Source organism: Archocentrus centrarchus, chromosome 22, assembly GCF_007364275.1.
Source record: "Archocentrus centrarchus isolate MPI-CPG fArcCen1 chromosome 22, fArcCen1, whole genome shotgun sequence".
Taxonomy (NCBI): Eukaryota; Metazoa; Chordata; class Actinopteri; order Cichliformes; family Cichlidae; genus Archocentrus; species Archocentrus centrarchus.
In genome coordinates this window covers 5,832,515-5,850,528 of record NC_044367.1, presented here as the reverse complement: position 1 = coordinate 5,850,528, position 18,014 = coordinate 5,832,515, and the positions used below count along the sequence as shown (strand labels likewise).

The 18,014-nt window shown below is 40.2% G+C and overlaps 1 protein-coding gene across 2 annotated transcripts; it reads left to right on the top strand.

Moving 5' to 3' along the window:
* Positions 1-845: 845 nt before the first annotated feature.
* Positions 846-16,228, top strand: egln3 (egl-9 family hypoxia-inducible factor 3). Of its 2 annotated transcripts, none has more exons than XM_030719562.1 (5): positions 846-1,674; positions 14,651-14,770; positions 15,164-15,300; positions 15,649-15,722; positions 15,837-16,228. In XM_030719562.1, the coding sequence occupies exons 1-5, from the start codon at positions 880-882 to the stop codon at positions 15,878-15,880; spliced, it is 1,170 nt and encodes a 389-aa protein (XP_030575422.1). In that variant the 5' UTR covers positions 846-879; the 3' UTR covers positions 15,881-16,228. The 2 variants fall into 2 exon arrangements, with proteins under 2 accessions (XP_030575422.1, XP_030575423.1); XM_030719563.1 differs by lacking the exon at positions 846-1,674 and adding an exon at positions 5,421-6,049.
* Positions 16,229-18,014: the final 1,786 nt, after the last annotated feature.

The following is an 18,014-nucleotide window of genomic DNA, read 5'->3' as shown; positions in this document are numbered from 1 at the left end:
CTTCGCTCGAGCTCCCAGCGCGTGCCTCGGTCATCCGAGGCTGCGTGTGTACCAGAATCTGCCGCAAGTCACGTACGTTCCGAGGTGACAGCAGATTACTCCACCGTGACTTTTCTGGGAGCGGCAACAGGATTCACACGGTTTTTTGATGCGGAAAAGGACAGCAGGTAGACAATTACGACAGCTGTTTGCGAGAAAATGCTAGAAAATGCTATTTAAAAACAAAAACAAAACAAAACAAAAAAAATGACTGTGAATAATACGACTCCAGTCTCCGTCTAGCATATGCAAACGTCTGGAATCGTCTAAACATCGCGATACGGGCAGAAATTCGCATTAGAAAACTGCTTGAAGACTGTGTGTGTATCTTTTGGAGGAATCGTTCGTCTTTATACTTTTCTGAATAAGTTTAAAAGTAAAACTTCGAGAGGTAGACTATCCTGACAGAAAGGTCACGTAAAAGTTTGAGGAACCTAAAACACCATTATTATTATTATTATTATTATTATTATTATTATTATTACTTTGAAAAACGAGCCCTCCTAACTCGTCAAGGTACAATACAACGAAAACTTCTGGTCATAACTTTCAAAGTAAAGGCATTGTCTACAAAGTATTTGGAATTTTTTGTAATGAAGGATTGTCGTCATCAGTGTATATTCTTGTAATATACTTTTTTTTTCAACTTTTTGATATATTTTGTAATAACTGATTGTGTTGGTATTGAGGTGACTTCTACTGTCACTCTTATTTTGGAATTCAACTTGCCACCAAGACCAGCATTTTCTGGGCTTGCTGCTCCTTCCAGGGGAGGGCTGGGTGGGCTTTATGCTTTCCTATAAAACAGCCAGCAGAGTGTAGAGTAGCTAAACAAATCTGATGGGAACACATGCAGACATGAGTCCTGTCTCAAAGGTTGTGAATAAGGACAAATTTAAAACAGAGATCCATAAACTTGAGCATGATCAAGATGATGATGACCATAGGCGTGCAGATCAGTTTCTCTCCTGGAAGTTTAGCAGTGCTGAAACTGGACCTGGAGAGATTTTTGTGCCAGCCGAAGTTGAGCCCCAGGTTGGGACGGGAGTCAAAGCTGGGTTTGGTGCAGGGGTTGGTGTTGGAGATGGAGTTACATTTGGGACCAGCAGCAACAGTACAGCTGCAGACATGACAGGTCATATCAGAGAAAATCGGACCGGGATTGAAGCTGAAGTTGAAGCCATAAGTGAAGCCAGGAAAACAGTTGGAGATATACCCAGGGCCGGGGCTGGGAAAAATAGGGCTGGGATCTCACCCTATCCTCTTCGCTGGAGTGTCAACCCCAGATCCAAAGACCGGAGGTACCGCAGCAGCCACAGGCTGGTGCTTCACTACATCATCCCAAGCATGAACTCATATGGCATGTGCATCATCGACAACTTTCTCGGGAGCAAAATTGGAGACCGGATTCTGCATGAGGTCCAAGAGCTACACCATGCCGGGAAGATGCAGGACGGCAGGCTGGCCAGCAGGGGCCTGGACAACACCAAGAGTATTCGTGGAGACCAGATTGTTTGGGTGGAAGGGAACGAGCCGGGCTGCGAGAACATCGGCTACCTGCTGTCGAAGATGGACAAACTGATCACATATTCGGATGGGAAGTTGGGGAAGCACAAGATCAGAGGAAGGCACAAGGTTAGTAGCTGTTGCACTTGATCTACTTTATATTTCTTCATTTGAAGCTGATTTAATTCCACAGGAATTCTGTTTTGATGTTTACCCAGGACAACTCATATCTATGGTACTATTTATACACTGTCATGAATCTTTATATTTATTACAGTGATTTGCAGAGGTGGCAAAAGCACAGACATTCTTTACTTAAGTAGAAGTACAGATACTTGTGTTAAAATATACTCAAGTAAAAGTTGAAGTACTGATTACACTTCTTTATTCAAGTAAAAGGCTCTTAAATGTACTCCAAGTAAGAAAGTTAAAAAGTAACTCTTTAAAGGACATTTCTGTGCAAAGGAACTTGTGCTATATTCATATAATAACAAAATATTTCAATCTAAGTATTAAACAGAAACATCAGTACAGTCAGTATACCCGCTTTAACGCTGTACTGACGTTTCTGTTTAATACTTTCTGTTGTGAGCGCCAGTAGATTTCTTTTGTGTACAGGCTGGGATCAGCTGGCCTGTGCTGCTGCTGCTGCTCTGGTCTACTGCTTTTACATAACTGGATTCAGCAAGAATTGAGCAAATATTTCACAAGCTATCTCAGCCGATTTCCAGTATATACTGCTTTCACAATATACTGTTGATACTGTCTTCAGACTGGACAGTATAAAGTTGATATAAAAGTGGAGTTTAATTAATTAATCCAAGCATCATCAGCTTAAATTTAAATTCTCTACTACCGTTGATGTAACTTAATACTGACTATAAACCTCACAGCCACACAGACTATAAACTTACCACAGTACAGCAAACTAACCTGTTTTCTTGCAACCTTTGAATAACACAGAGTTAGTGTACCTCAGTTTTCTTTGCAGCATGTTTCACAATATGAAAAAACACAACTTCACATCACATACAGATTCAATATCTGATTTTAAAAAATAAGGACCTTGTGTTTGCTTTAAATTTCCAGTTTATCAAAGGTCATTGAGCAGTCCTTACCTTTAAATATATCCTCTCTGCTTCCTCTACTGTCCTGTTTTTCTTCCATTTATCTCTTATTGTTTTTTCCTCCCTGGGAAATACAGCAGCTGGACCCTTAGCTAGAAGACACACTGACAAAATGCATAGAAACAGTTTGTGTTTGCTGGTATTTCTTGAGCTGTTGCATTTGAAATGATCTGACACTTAAAAAAAAAATGTTACTCCCTTTATGTTTACTGCTGTGCTGAGATACCAGAACCACAATTTACAGCACCACAAATGCCATTCCAGATCATTCCAACCCACTTTAACCCCTGAGTACAGCACTATAAATGATGCATAAATTATGGTTTTGCCTTTTTCATCTCTTTCATCTTTTATGTGATAAGTCCTAATGATGGATACACCAATGGGATTGTCTTAAGTGTTATTTACTCTCAGATTGGTTTGATGTTTGAAGCAATGATGTGAAATAATATCTTCCCTCAGATGAATTAAACCTAAAGTAACGAGCCTGTTTTGAAAATGTTAGGAGTAAAAGGTACAGATATCTGTGTAAAAATGTAGAGAGTTGTCAGAAAAATAAATACTCAACTAAAGTTCAAGTGTCTGCATTAAAGTACAGTAGCAAAGTTTTTGTACCTCATTACTTCCCACCTCTGGTGATTTGTACAAAACCCATACATGAATTAATACTAACTTTGAATATAAATGGCTTACAGTTGAGAAATACAAAAGGAAATTCTCAAATACCTGGACAAAGCTTCAGAATCCCATAAGCCACAGCTGCCCCCACGATATACTCGCCTGTAAGTCTCATTTTTCTCCGAGTGTTACTCGGAGGCATTATATGGCATCATGCTGCAGAAACTATACAGTATACTTGACAGTGAGCTGAGTGGTGGCAGGGCCAGCGTTTCTCAATAAACTCTTGATTTTGGAATTTATATTTACAGCCTGGGACAATGCTTTGTGTTAAAGGATTACTGTGAGAGATTTCAAATTGTTTCCTAATTAAGTAGATTTACTAGGTTACAGTGCTTAAGTACAATAGTACAGGTACTTGCTCTATACTTCCACATCGTTATATTTCAGAGGGTAATATTGTACTTTCTACTCCACTGTCTTTTTTACAGCTTCTGGTACACATAGGAGGTTATTACACAATTAACAATACAGTGTTGAAGATGAAACCAACCATTTCAGACCTTTTTGTCGTCTGATGTCATGAAAAGCAAAACGCTGCTGGGCTCACGTATCTCAGCAGCTCCTGATTTTTTTTTTTTTTCCATCTTAACGTTTCCCGGAACTTCATTCCAGTAAATGTTCAAATGATCCGATATCTTAAGTCAGACAACAGAGAAAAAATTGTGCATCTTTTATTTTTAGAGTCGCTGAATTGACACTGTTCAACGTTCAATACTTAGGATACCTGATAATGTGCTTCAACAGCATATGTGTTCGGTTCAGTCTAATGTTTTCCGATTGTTATTATTATCATTATTATCCTGTATGCTACAGGGTAGTTTCCGTAACAGTTGCTTGCACGCACGTGGTCAAGTACACGTTCACTGTTTACTTCCGTTAGGGAGCGCGAGGGCTACATGCAGCTCACGTAGTACTTAATGGCGACGGGCACGCCCAGTGCGTGGGAACGTAGCAGAGCCACTTCTGCTCCTATTAACTTTATCATCCTGCAATGTGGCACCTTAACTGCGTGATATCTTGTGTTGTTGATAATAGGGTGAATGAATTATGCAGTTTATGCTGGTGTGGTGTCTTGCCGTAGCCAACAAATTCAGATTAGACAACAGATTGTAGATAAAGCTTATTTTCTGTAGGAATTCAAGTGAAAATGATTCGACACGTGATGTAACTGGAGGTCATGAACTGGAGGAAACACAGCGGGGAGGTCATGAAGCGTCACCTCTCCCCCACACACACAGTGGACATCACATTCAGCACGTCTCTCACTGATCGCACATTCACTCCGTTCTCCACGGTAAACCTGCGGCGCTCTGAGCGGAAGTGGGCGAACGGTCTTTTAAAGTAAAGCGAAACTCTTGTAATTCTCACGAACCGCCAGCCACTTTATTTTTCCTAATAAAGAATGAATGTCCAGTGACTATCTGAATTCTTACACTTGATTTAAAAGTTAACCTTGTGTTTCGTAGTTAAGTCACAAAAATAAATCCTGGAATAAAAGCTGCAATTACAAATTATTTTCCCCTTTGACCAGTTTCTGTTCAGTTCCGTTTAGTCAATAGATTATTTGGGTTTTTAATCATGTGACAGATTAGTTTGAAAATATTCTGGCATTTTTTTATGCAAAATGATATAAAATTGCAAGTCCTATCCCTGAGTATACTGGACTGAGAATACTTAGTATTTTGCTTAATGAATCACTTATAAAAATAATTGTTAGTTACATTTTCTGTCATCGTAATAATTGCTATTCAGGGATATAGTGAAATGTGTATTGAAATAATTTAGTCTAACACTTAACACCAGTAAATGGTTGATTAGCGTCACTACGGTTTTGGCAGAGTTTATTCATTCATTTATTTATTACGTATTATAACTGGTTGTCTCTGGGATTCTTTATGATGACTAAAAGGCTTAAAAACTGATACAGGCAACATAGCAAAACCACCCCCACCCCCCCAAAAAAATGTTGGGCGGAATCGTACATTTATTGTGAAATTCGTAGGCGGATGTAGTTCATTTGCATACTGGCTGACGGGCTCCTGCTGTGGGCTGAATTAGAACTGGATGATAAACGCGAGCACAGACACGCAGGAGTTCAGAGGTATTTTCCGCGGTCTGTCGGCTGCTTGTTGGACTGTTGGACTTCAGCGGGACTGAACTCAACAGCCACAGTGAGAGAGAGCGGAGCTGACGGTGAAGCGGACTCTCCTCTCTCTGTGAAATCAATGATTTTGCAGCGAAAACTTTGAACCTGCGACTCTTCTGCCTTTCTGGACAATCTTTTTTTTAATCATTATTTTTATTTTCGTATTTCCAAGATTACCTCTATCGTTAAAATGCCTTTTATTGAACATTTATCGGACACGGAATTGGAGCGTTTGGCTCTTGAGCAGGTCGTCCCGGCCCTGCAGGAATACGGCTTCTACTACGTGGATGGACTCCTCGGGGAGCTGGCCGGGGGCGCCGTGCTGGATCAAGTGAAGGACATGCACGCCTCCGGAGTCCTGCAGGACGGCCGGCTGGCCGGCTCCGTCCCGGCGGTCCACCGGAGGAGCATCCGCGGAGACAAGATCGCCTGGGTGAACGGGTCGGAGCGCGGATGCGAGGCGATCAACTTCTTGCTCAACCTGATCGATAAGCTGATTTCTTATTGCTCCGGGCGGCTGGGAAACAAAGCCATTCGGGAGAGATCCAAGGTAAGAGACCACCTGGTGGCGTGATCCGGGTTTAAAGCCATCAATTCGTGCTAATCAAGACCAAAAATATGTTTGATGCGAAGCAGCCAGAGAACCAGAGCTGACAAACACACAAAGCACATATAAAATGAACCCAGCCTTTAAACAAGCTCAAACTTAGATTAATAGTTTGTCTGATAGCCGTTTTAAAACCACAGAGCTCAAACGTAGCACAGCTCGATTTTTATTATTGTATTACAGGAGTTAAAGTAATTAAAACCTCCGAATAAGCAATTTACATTTCGCACTATCGCGTGAGACTTTATACAAGGCTATACATATAATGTGTACCTTTGTAAAAGGTCACATTGTTTCAAGTCGAGTTGAGTTGATTCATGTTAGTTAATTAACAGGTTCTTTGATTACATTTGCCAGTTTTTTTTATTTTTATCTAATTTCTCTACTTTATGAATTAGAGCATTGGCAGGAGACTGGTCTGAAACTAAGACCCTTATCCTTGTTTAACCTTAGTTATCAACATCAACAAACTTCCCCAGCAGTTGAAAATAAACTTAATTTGTCTGGAGCTCACAGGTTAAACTGAAAGCAGAGCTAAAATGAACCAGCAAAGACACTTGTAGTAGAAGTTCTACTAAAAGAGTAGTTCTGTGTTTAAAATGGGCCGCACTGTGTTGAAGCTGTGCCCTGCTGGGGGCTGCAGCTGCTTACAAGTGAAACTAGGAAAAGGAGATGTTTATTTCAGGCCTTCCTTTGTTTTATTTGTTTAACAGCTTAGCTCATCACACACTGCTCTCCTGATGCTCAGTGAAAAGGTGCATCACACAGCAGTTTCAACATATTTATTGCAGGCAGATGTTACTTGTCAAAATGAAATTAGTCAGCTCAAGTGGAATCTGCATAACTCTGGTCTGGATGTTGTTGGTTTTCTCTGTAACTTGCTGGCCTTTTGGCAGCAGACCAGCTCTGGGCTCTGAGTCAAAAGTTTCAGAAACCAGAGCACGCTCCAGGAAGGGCAGGAAATTTACGGGATCATATCAGGTCCTCTTAGTGTTTCTCTGCTGCTCCAATATAATTAATCATTTACAGGCAGATGTGTTGATGGCATGTAGATTATGGGTCCATAGCAGGAATGCCGCTCTATGCTTTTATATGTATTGTCTACCTTTTCCCTGGAAAGAAACCTGCGGACAGTGACCCAGAATTTTCAGAATATGAACTGCTGCTGCGTAACGACTGTGTATTTTTGAGCAGTGTATATAAACACTGAATAGACATAAAACACTATAACGTGGTTCAAAGCAGATCTGAAATTTTACTAATGTATTTATTAACAAATATAACTCCTCTACTGGACAGCTATAAGTAGAGCCCACTATACAAACAGATAATGAATGACAGGATTGTGGTGGTACCGATAAACTGGATGGCTGAGAGCCTACAAGGAACTGCTTTACCGCAGCAGCAGCTCGAGACGTGTTGGACAGCGATGTTTCACTGAGACAGAGGAGAAAATCTTCATTTTATCTGATTAGTTTTACTTTTACTGGAGAACTGGGCCTACATTAGATCTTCATTATATGACCAGTAGTGGAATTTAATTCAGTTGATTCAAATACTGTGTTTCAGTAAAAATTCAAGATACTTCATTTCATATCACTTTATACTTTATAAAGACAAATATTGCTAACGTATTGCAACAACAATATTAGAGTGAAAGCTTTAGTTACTTCTGTTTGAGGGAATTGAATGATAAAATGAAGGGTAAACTGATTTACTCCTTTACTGGGTGAGAAAATCATGCCACATCATAACATTCTGGTGGAAAACAATGACATGAATTATTATTATTATTATTTTTTTTTTGCTGTACATTATTTTCAGGTACATTTTGTTGCTGACACTGCTGTTTTCCGAATGTACTTTTTGCTGCCCTTTATACTTTTTACTGACTACATTTTCCCACTGAGACCAGCACAGTCCCACTTTGATGACAAAATTATTTTAACATTAACTAAAAAGATTACGGACAAATTGATAAGCTTTAAACTTTATCAATCAAAGCTGTTCAGTGAGAGGCCCTGGCTGTGCTGCTGGAGCTTCTCAGCCATGCGCAGAGACGCAGACAGGAGGATCTTTGTCCATTGATGTCGAGCAGCACCACCAGAATAAAAAATGCTTTCTTTTTCAGCTGATCTGGACTCTTTCAAATATTTATTATTGTCATTTCCTCTGTGGCTGTTTTATTTTGTGTTGGAAAATTTTGGAAATACCTTAAATACAGGAAATATAAAATTAGCAATTGTTTTAAACTTTTCTACCAGTCCCTCAACTACAGAGAGCTGCCCACCCATTCCTTGTTCTCCTCCCCATCTCTCAGCTGCTGCTCCCTGGTTCCTCTTTCTCTTCTCTTTTCTCTCACATTGCTGAATGTGTCCTGATGTGCTGTCAGGGGTGGAAAACCTCTGTCCCGTCACCCCTCCCTTGAAGAGACACCACAGACGTTTTGAATCAGTGGGTTTCTCAGTCTCGTCTAACCCGGACATTTGCCGTTCTAAGTCAAAGGAATTCAACCACGGCGGCAGCCAAATTAGCAGCAGTTGTTATGAGAAGTTTATCAGTTGTGTGTTAAGTTGCAGGATTAGAACGCAGTTTTAACTTATAATCACGAGTTCATATGTTGTATATATTAATCATAGAGAAAAAAAAATAAGAGCTAGCACAAGAAGAGGAGGCGTTTGTTTTTACAGGACTTTAAAAGTAATATTCAACTGAGTAAAAGCCAGGATATATTATTGGTATCAATTATCCATAAATGTGCAACAATCGCTTTAAGATTAAATGAAACTTTTGAGCTTCTTATGTTTCAAAGTCAAGGCTTTTAAAGGGTGCAGGATCTGAGCTGCATTAAGTAGTGAGTTACATGTGACTTTGCCAAAATGTTGCAATATTTTAAACATTTTAAGGTTCTTCTTTGTAGATATTTGAGTGAGATGAAACCCGATACCTGTATTTAAAAATTACTTCCTCAACCACTTTGCTTGGTGCTTCCGACCCACCAATACGCAGTACATGTCGGGATGCGTCCTTTAAAACCCAGAGAAAGACAAATGTATTTCAAGGAGCCTTCGAATTTGGGCACCGTAATCGGACACACCTGTCAATCAACATGGCCACGTCCCTAGCACTTAAATCAGGTGGATGAGTAATTAAAAGAATAATTCAAACTAGTTTTTATGAAAGTGGAAACCAGCCATAGAGGCCAAATCGTTTTTGTTTTTTGTATTAGGCTATGCTTTTTAATGCTCAACATGGGAGTCGGTGGGGATTGACTTCGTTTTGGGGCCAGCCCCAAGGAACTGCAGTTTATGCAGAGGTTCATCTCTGGAAATCAAACTGGAATTGCATTTTATTAAACCACAAAATTTCGTTTGGATCTGATTTTGCTGATTAATATGTATGTTGTGACAGAGAAACTGAAACACCACAGAACAGTGAGTAAATGAGTCAGTCACTGACAGATGTTCTGTTTTACACAGTGTTTATTTCTGCCATTCTCATTGATGAGATCAGCATCACTTTGCTTGAGCTTGCATGAACCCTAACCTTAACTTTAAGACTAAGTCTTAATCCTCAAAGAGCATTTTTGTTTTAAGTGCTGCAAAGTGAAGACTGGCCAAAATGTCTTCCATTTTCAAAGTGTCCTCCTAAAGATGGACATAGAAGAACAGACACGCCCACTCGTGTGAGTGTGCACAAAGCCCCCCCCCCCCCCCCCCCCCCCCCCCCCACACACACACACGCACACACACACACACACACTCTTCCTCAACACACACCAAAGCTCACTCGCTCGCTCGTGCTTGGACATGCACTGATTTACAGTATCCTCATTTTACATGCACGTACACAAGCACATTCACGTGCCGCAGTGTACAGTAAGCTCTTATCACATGTTTGTGTTTGTGTTATCAGATGGAACTTCTTGTGAAAACAGGTCAGCCTAGTTATAGCACACACACACGCGCGCGCGCACACACACACACGTACAGAGTTATTGTATATGGAGACGATACAGGAGAATAAACAGCAGGAAGATCAGCAAGATAAGGCTCTTTTGTCTTTTGTCACTTTTTGTTTGGGGGACACAAAAAAATGTTTAATAATAGTTTGAAATCCAAATCTAAAGCAGTGCTACTGTGGTACAAGCAGCTGTACAGGAGCTTTGTGTCAACATAATTTAAAATGAGAGATTGTACCCAAAGGAGTATCAACTGATGATTTAATTTTTTTTATATAACTTTTCTACTTTTAAATAATTTTTAACACCACTACACATGGGAGAAACCATTTCTCTAAAATGTATCTTTTTAATTACTGAGTTGTAAGTATTGCTCGACCCGCAGTCTGTTAGTTGAAACCAAACTTACCTCAGTTTGTTTTTTTTTTTTAAAAAGGTATTGAAACATCTAAAATATTATATTGAATTTGATTTGGTGAGCACTGTAGAGACCGTGCTGGTTGGTCTGAGCGGAGCTGCAGACACGCTGTAGTCTCACGCTCCACACGTAGCTCTGTCATTAAACCATCAGCTGGCTGGAAACCTGCCAAACAACTGCACAGACATCACCTCCACAATGCTTCTCTCTTCCCCTCTCCTTCCCCTTCTCTGCATCTCCCTCAGCTAGAAAGATAAGATAAAGCTGAATTGAAAACATTTCTCCGAGGCGTTTTGTTTTGAATCCTTTTCCCTTCGTAGTGTATCATATCGTCTCCGCCCAGCCCCCCCCTCCTGTGTCACTGCACATTTTTTCATGCCACAGGAACTCACTTGTACGATGATAATGATGATGAGGCGTGTGTGTGTGTGTGTGTGTGTGTGTGTGTGTGTGTGTGTGTGTTCCCTAGTGGCGGCGTGTAAACAAACTTGCGTGATTTCTCTGCTTCCCTTCAGAGCAGGCCTGTGGAGCAGGTCAGCCGCTCTTTATCAGTGCTAGGGGTTTGTCGTCATTGGCAGCCAGGGAGGCCTCAAACTACGTGCAACTTTGGAGCCCCTCACACAGCCTGACGGAGGCTCGACTTCTCCACCCACCAACCATCCCTCCCCCTTCTCATTAAGAGCAATAGAGAGGGGCGTTTCACAGCAAGAGCATCCAAAAGGGAAGGGGCGCGGCGTCTGTATGGTTGCATGCGACGGGTGTATAAACACAGACATCAGGTGGTAAACGCTGACGTCAGTAAGGTTACTAAAGGTGCACCGCTGTTGTCGTTGATATGTCGAGGGACCCGTCTATTGGATCGGGGAGGTTAATCTACACTGTGACCTTCCTGTATAAACTGGCGTGCGTGTTGATAATTGTAAAGAAAAGGAAGTGAACAGGATGTTCACTTCCATGAGATTCTATGGAGCGTGCGAAGGTGTACAACTCTTTTGTACGCATGTGTTTGACAATAAGAGGGGCATTACAATAAAGTCCCCTAAGAGAAAAGGGGTTGCAGGTGATGGCATGGCTGCTGATATCAGTAAGGGTGGCTTTATAACTTTTTGTTATAGAGCTCCCATAAATAAATGCTCACATGTTGAACAAGTGCGCTCGTTGCAATAAAGGAATTAGTGGAGGGGCTTGCGTGCAGTCTGTGTGTAATCACCAGGGTCAGGTGACGACGTTGACGTCAGAGAGATGGTAACGATAACGCACTCTGGCATAAATCAGTGCTGTTGATGTTTGTTTTGGCGACTTTAAAGAATGTGTTTTTAACAAGCGTTAATCTTCTCTAACCTTGTTTTTTTTTTTTTAAAGATGTAAAATGAGTTTCACACACATTGGGAAAAAAAGACCTGTGGGATGCTTTGTGTTACCTTTTTATGATATTGATTTATACAGAAGGCTATTCTGCCATTCTTCAGTATGATGAAAGCATATTTATTTGCAAAGTTCACAAATGTACTTTCTTCTGATAAGATGATTGAAGCAAAAGAAACTCAGAAAACACAATTGTACAGCACTCTACCAACTCACCGCTTGATTTTTTTTTTTTGTCCATCATTAATTGATAATAGAAGTTCAAAAAGTAAATGGCATTTAAGACAAAAATAGATGAGATAAAAATTTAATAAATTGTGTTAAATTATGTTTTTACTATAATGTAATTACAGTAAATAGCTGCTTAAGAAATGAAAAGTAAAGTGGCAGGTCCGTTTTCTGCAGTATTTATGAGCCTAACTGAATCAGAAAACAGTGAAAAACCAGATTTTGCTCGACCCAGTCGAGTATGATGACGCTGCAGCGGCAGCCTGAGCGGATATAACCTGAGAGGGATCGCAACACGGAATCGGCTGCTTCTTTTTTCTCTGGAAGGATCCCAGTTTGGTCTTTGTTTTCTGTTGACTTTGAGACAGCGTCTTATGAATGATCATCATCTGTTTCTGAGCTTATCGGACACTTCCTGCGGGGTCATGAGGTCACAGTACTGCAGGGAATCCCCTTAGCCCCCACCTCCCACGTCCTGTTTGGGAAAGGTTTCCATTTTCCAGAAATAATTTCATTTTTTCATTTTTCTGGATTCACCTGGAAAGCAATTAATTATGAGGGTGCTGTAGTGTCTGAATATTCACTTGTAATAATAATAATGCATGATACACGTGCGCGCACACATTTTTTTAGAATCCGTTTTTTTTTTTTTTATTTGAAATATGTAAAAACAAAGTAATGGACATGTTGATTAAAATCTGTATGTGGTAGCGTCTGCTAAGTTATTATATAGCTACAAGCTTCGAGTCATCTTACTAATTTAAGAATAACAGCATATTCTTAGTTTCTGTTTCTTTTTTGTCTTTTTTTTTTTTTTTTTTTTTTTTTTGTAGCATCTAATCAAACCTTTAAAAAACAAGAGAAAAACACAAAAAATCCAGAATCGACTGTTCAAGACACTTTATCGATCATTGATGGGCGGGGCCACAATCTGATGTCAGATTGTCAGATTGTGACACACACACACACAAGTATGCAAACATGCATGTATGCAATTGCTGCACGTCACACTCAGTGCGTAGGCATGCAACCACAACACACATCAGTACACAAGAAATATTAGCAAATAACCACCACACACACACACACACACACACACACACACACACACACACACACACACACACACACACACACACACGGGAAGTTTGTGTAATCTTGGCTGTCAGCATAACTCATTTTCAAGACACCAGCTTTTATTTTGAAGGTTAGATCATTTTGGTCGAAACAAGCGTTGCACTTTGTGGTGCTTGAAAAAAGGCGACTGGACTTCTTTTTGTTTCTTGAAGACGTTTCACCTCTCATCCGAAAGGCTTCTTCAGTTCTCAAACCAAATGGTTCTCAAACCAAATGGTGGAGAGACCAAATGGTGGACCATTTGGTACCCCAGTGGGCGTAGTCCCCTAGAGGTGGTAATGACCCTCTATTGTTCATGTGTATATTCACATGCGCCAAGGTGTGAAAGGAGGGGTGGGTCATTACAGTCAAATGATTGAGTGTTCACATTTTGGACTGGGAAGCCAGATGATTTGAAAGTAAAAGAAGCTTACAGTGCTGTCCTGAGCTCCCTTCCCAGACGTCTCAACCCCCATTCACACCTCACCTCAATAGGTCACATGAAACAATGGCCACCGATTGTAATGACCCACCCCTCCTTTCACACCTTGGCGCATGTGATTTTGCACATGAGCAATACTGGGTCATAACCACCTCCAGGGGACTGCACCCACAGGGGTTTAAATACCTGGGTCTCCACCATTTGGTTTGAGAGCTGAAGAAGCCTTTCGGATGAGAGGTGAAACGTCTTCAAGAAACAAAACAAAGTCCACTCATCCTTTTTTTCAAGCTCCAGACATTACAATGACCTGGATGACTGAGAACCTACACAGACATACAGCTGCTGTACTTCTTAAACATAACTTGTTTTAAGACAGTAGGTTTTCCAAAAGAAGGAATATGAAATGAAAAACTTACGGTAATAATCATCAAATTATACTGAACAACAAACAACTAGTCTAGTACATTTTTTCCTGTTATCCCTGTTGACACTACAGTTTGAGTTCTAATACCAATCCATCCATTTCTTATAAACAGTTGCCGTTTGTTTGATCAGTCTGATTCTATTTTATTTTTATTTATTTTTTGGTTTATCAGCTGATGGTTTGAGTTGTAAAAATTCAGAATAATGTGAGAAATTGCAGTTGGGACAAAGCCTCGCTTACATTGTACTGACAACAGCCAAAAGATATTTATTAATAATTACAACATTTGAATCGGTGGCAACAACAATAAAAAGTAATAACTAATCAGTTCCACATGTGTCGTTTCAGGAAACACGTGGAAAACTTAGTTTATTCTCCTGTGAAATGTAGTGAAATAATAAAAACCTGTGAAAATAAATTGGCAGTTTAGTGCAGTAGTTGAGCTTGATCACATCAGAGCTCGTGGTTGTATTTTTGTGTGGTTTTCATTAGTTTTTTTTCTGCTATGAAGTGAATTTAAACAGCAGAGTTTTGTGGCAGGAAGGACGCAGGAGTGGTCTAATCAATTCTGCTTGTTTGTCTGTGTTCAGGCTATGGTGGCGTGTTACCCAGGAAACGGGGCGGGCTATGTCAAACACGTAGACAACCCCAACTGTGACGGACGCTGCATCACCTGCATCTACTACCTCAACAAGAACTGGAATGCCAAGGTGCTTTCACCTCTGTTCATTTAATTAACCCCTCTTACTGTCTCTTCAGGTTGACCTTTGAGCTCGCGTTTTTTTTTTTTTTTTATTGATAAAGATCGTATGATTTTGAGTCAGATTGTGGGACTTTGATCTCATTATAAAGTGCTTTGTGATGATTCTGCTATTGAATGTTTACTTCCTTTGACTTGATGGTATCAGAGGAAGAGATCAGGACTGGTTTGAATCACAGACAACATGAATATTAATGTCACAATAATGATGTCAGTCAGATGAACAGAGACAAGAGTGAAAAGGACTGAGATAAAATGTTAAAAAAGATCAGACATTTAAAAGAGAGGCAGCATTTGAAATATGAAGAACATCTGCTAAATGATCTTTCCTGTTGTTGATCAGGAGCATGGCGGCATCCTCAGGATCTTTCCAGAAGGGAAGTCTTACGTGGCTGACATCAAGCCACTTTTTGACAGGCTGCTCTTCTTCTGGTCAGACCGCAGGAACCCACATGAGGTGCAGCCCTCCTACACCACCAGGTAACCAACCCATCAGTACCCCAGTTCATGAAGCAGCTACTGGTCTTGTCAACTGACAAGAAGAGACTCGTTCAGTTTAGTAATCTGTGGAAGGGGAACTGGATCTTGATACAACCCTTGTTTTGCATATGACTGGTACTAGCAGACCTTTAGTTTCCTAAAAGCAATTTCAGGTTGTCTTTTTCTGGTCATGTCAGAGTGCAGTGCCACTAAGAGTCCAAGTCTTGACTGCTTTTGTTGGTATTTATTAGATGTGTTGTAATTTTCCTCACATTCGCTTAACATATTGCGTGTTGCAAGCAACAATCCCAGCCACTGAAGCCACTGTTGTTGCCTTTTGTGTTTCAGGTACGCCATCACAGTTTGGTATTTCGACTCTGAGGAGCGAGCCGAGGCTAAGAGACGCTTCAGAGACCTCACAGGTACAAACAAACCCTGGACAAACCATAGTTTATTTCAATAACAAATGCTTTACAGTTATATCCTGAAACTGAATTCCTGTTTTAAGTGCATGTTTTTTTTCCCCCCTGTTTCAGCATCAAAGGCGCAGCAGGGCGGCAGCTCCAGCAGCACCAGCTGATCATGAGGAGGTGTCACCACCTAGTGTTTAACGTCCATATTGCAGGAGAGGACGGCAGGGTTCCTTCTGGTTGTCAGAGCTTCTGGAAAAGCTGAAAGAAAAGTTAAAAAAAACAAAAAAAAAAAAAAAGAATTTCACTCTGTCCTGATCTGAGGACCCGAGGGGGGGGGGGGATCTTCCCTTTCTGACCTGCCTGCACTGCTGCTGCTGCTGCTGCTGCTGCTATAACCCGATACACTATGGGTGTGGGTGACCTGCAGCTGTTCCGGACATTCCTGCTTTTCATGACGTTTGTGTAATACACAGCTGATTTCTTCTGAGGTGGAGAAAAAAAACCTGTAGACTGTACTTTTTGTTGTTGTTTTTAAAGCTTCACCTTCAGATGAGAGAAGGAGGAGAGTTTGCTGAAAGCTTCTGAGGTTTACAGAGAAACGAAATGTTTTTAAACCACTGTGATGGAAGTTTCATGCTTAAATGTGTGCTTAAGAAGGAGGAGCACAGGACTGTTTAAATTATAGAAGAAGAGAATTGTTTACCAGTAGATGCCTGGATATCCACCGACCAATGAGGGCTGAACTTGGAAAAGATAGAAAAATAATAATATTTCAATCTGAATTTAAATTTCAACTGTTATGAGGGGAAACTTTTTGAAAAACTTTGTATATTTTATTGTGAACAACCAAAAAAGAGCTAGCTGGAAGCAACTCTTTAATAAACAAAATACTGAGAGTCATTAAGGGAGATTTTTTTAACTCAATTAGCATTAAATCAATCTATTTATTTTAAAGTCAACAACAAATTTATAAAATTACTACTAGTTTTATTACCCTAGAACTTAGATATAAATGTTTCCAAGTAATATATCATACAGTATATTGCTGAAGTGCCGATTTTGGGAATAATATGGAAAGTTTGTGGAAAGCATCTTTTATCTCATCTAGAAAGTAAAACTCTCAAACTGTTTAACTGGTTACAAGCAGCTATTCCTCACAGCTTCAACCAACCGTCTGCTTGGAAACTAAGTAATAATGTACTGTAAGATTATTTTATCATGTTAAAAATTGTGTGCATACAAGTCACCTTCCAGTAAATGGTTTGCTTGTGTATGGGGAAAAGCAAAACACATTAGTTTTTTCTTAAATGGGACCCATTCTGCTCACTTCCCACTCCATATTTTTAGACTTGGACTGTGCTAGAGTAACGACAGGTGGGTGGAGCTTCTGTGCCTGCGATGACAATAGGAAGGATATCTGCTCTCCTTGGCTTCATGCAGATCCAAGAGTGTAAAAAAAAGTTTTTGTCTCACAGGGATTACTTGTTCATGTACCGACCTCATTATTTAAAAGTTTGTCCATTTTTAATATGAGCATTACAGTATATGTATACTAAAAAATAAGGAAAAGCATAATAGGTCCCCTTTAAGTTCATGTTAATTCAATTTGATTTAATTTTTTTTTATATATCACCAAATCACAACAACAGTCACCTCAAGGTGCTTTATATTGTACAGTAAAGACCCTACAATAATACAGAGAAAACTCAATAATCAAAATGACCCCCTATGAGCAAGCACCTGGTGACAGTGGGAAGGAAAACTCCCTTTAATAGGAAGAAACCTCCAGCAGAACCAGGCGCAGGGAGGAGCAGACATCTGCCGCGGCCAGTTGAGGGTAAATTAAAGTTTGCCATATGATCTTTATATTGCACTACCTTCCATCATCATATGCAAAAGGTTTTACTTTCCAATAACAGTTCTACTGAGATTTGATAGCTACATATTTTTATAATAAAATATATGAAATATCCACAATTTCAGATGTTTTTCATGCCCATAAAAATTCATTTCTCATAACCTTATGTTGGTGCACTTTGTTGGCTGAGAAATAGGAAAAGTTTGACAGATTTTTTTTTTTTTTGTTGATCACAAACAGTCTTCCATAGATTATTTTGACAAAATGCCCCAATTTCTCCAGTCCCTGTGAGTCCCCCTCTGAATCTAAAAACAGATGTGTGTGTGTGTGTGTGTGTGGTGCACGTGCCGTCCTCCAGTGATGGAGAAGGACAAAGAGGAGACAGATTCCACTGATGCAGCAGATTTGACGGGCAGCGTGTGAAGCGGCTGTCAAAAGAAGCT

What these genes read in the sequence shown, in the direction of transcription:
- egln3 (XM_030719562.1), top strand. Translation starts at nt 880, where the DNA reads ATGGGAACACATGCAGACATGAGTCCTGTCTCAAAGGTTGTGAATAAG. An exon ending in ACAAGAACTGGAATGCCAAG is followed by an intron (nt 14,771 to 15,163) that starts GTGCTTTCACCT and finishes GTTGTTGATCAG; the next exon opens with GAGCATGGCGGCATCCTCAG. An exon ending in CAGCCCTCCTACACCACCAG is followed by an intron (nt 15,301 to 15,648) that starts GTAACCAACCCA and finishes TTTGTGTTTCAG; the next exon opens with GTACGCCATCACAGTTTGGT.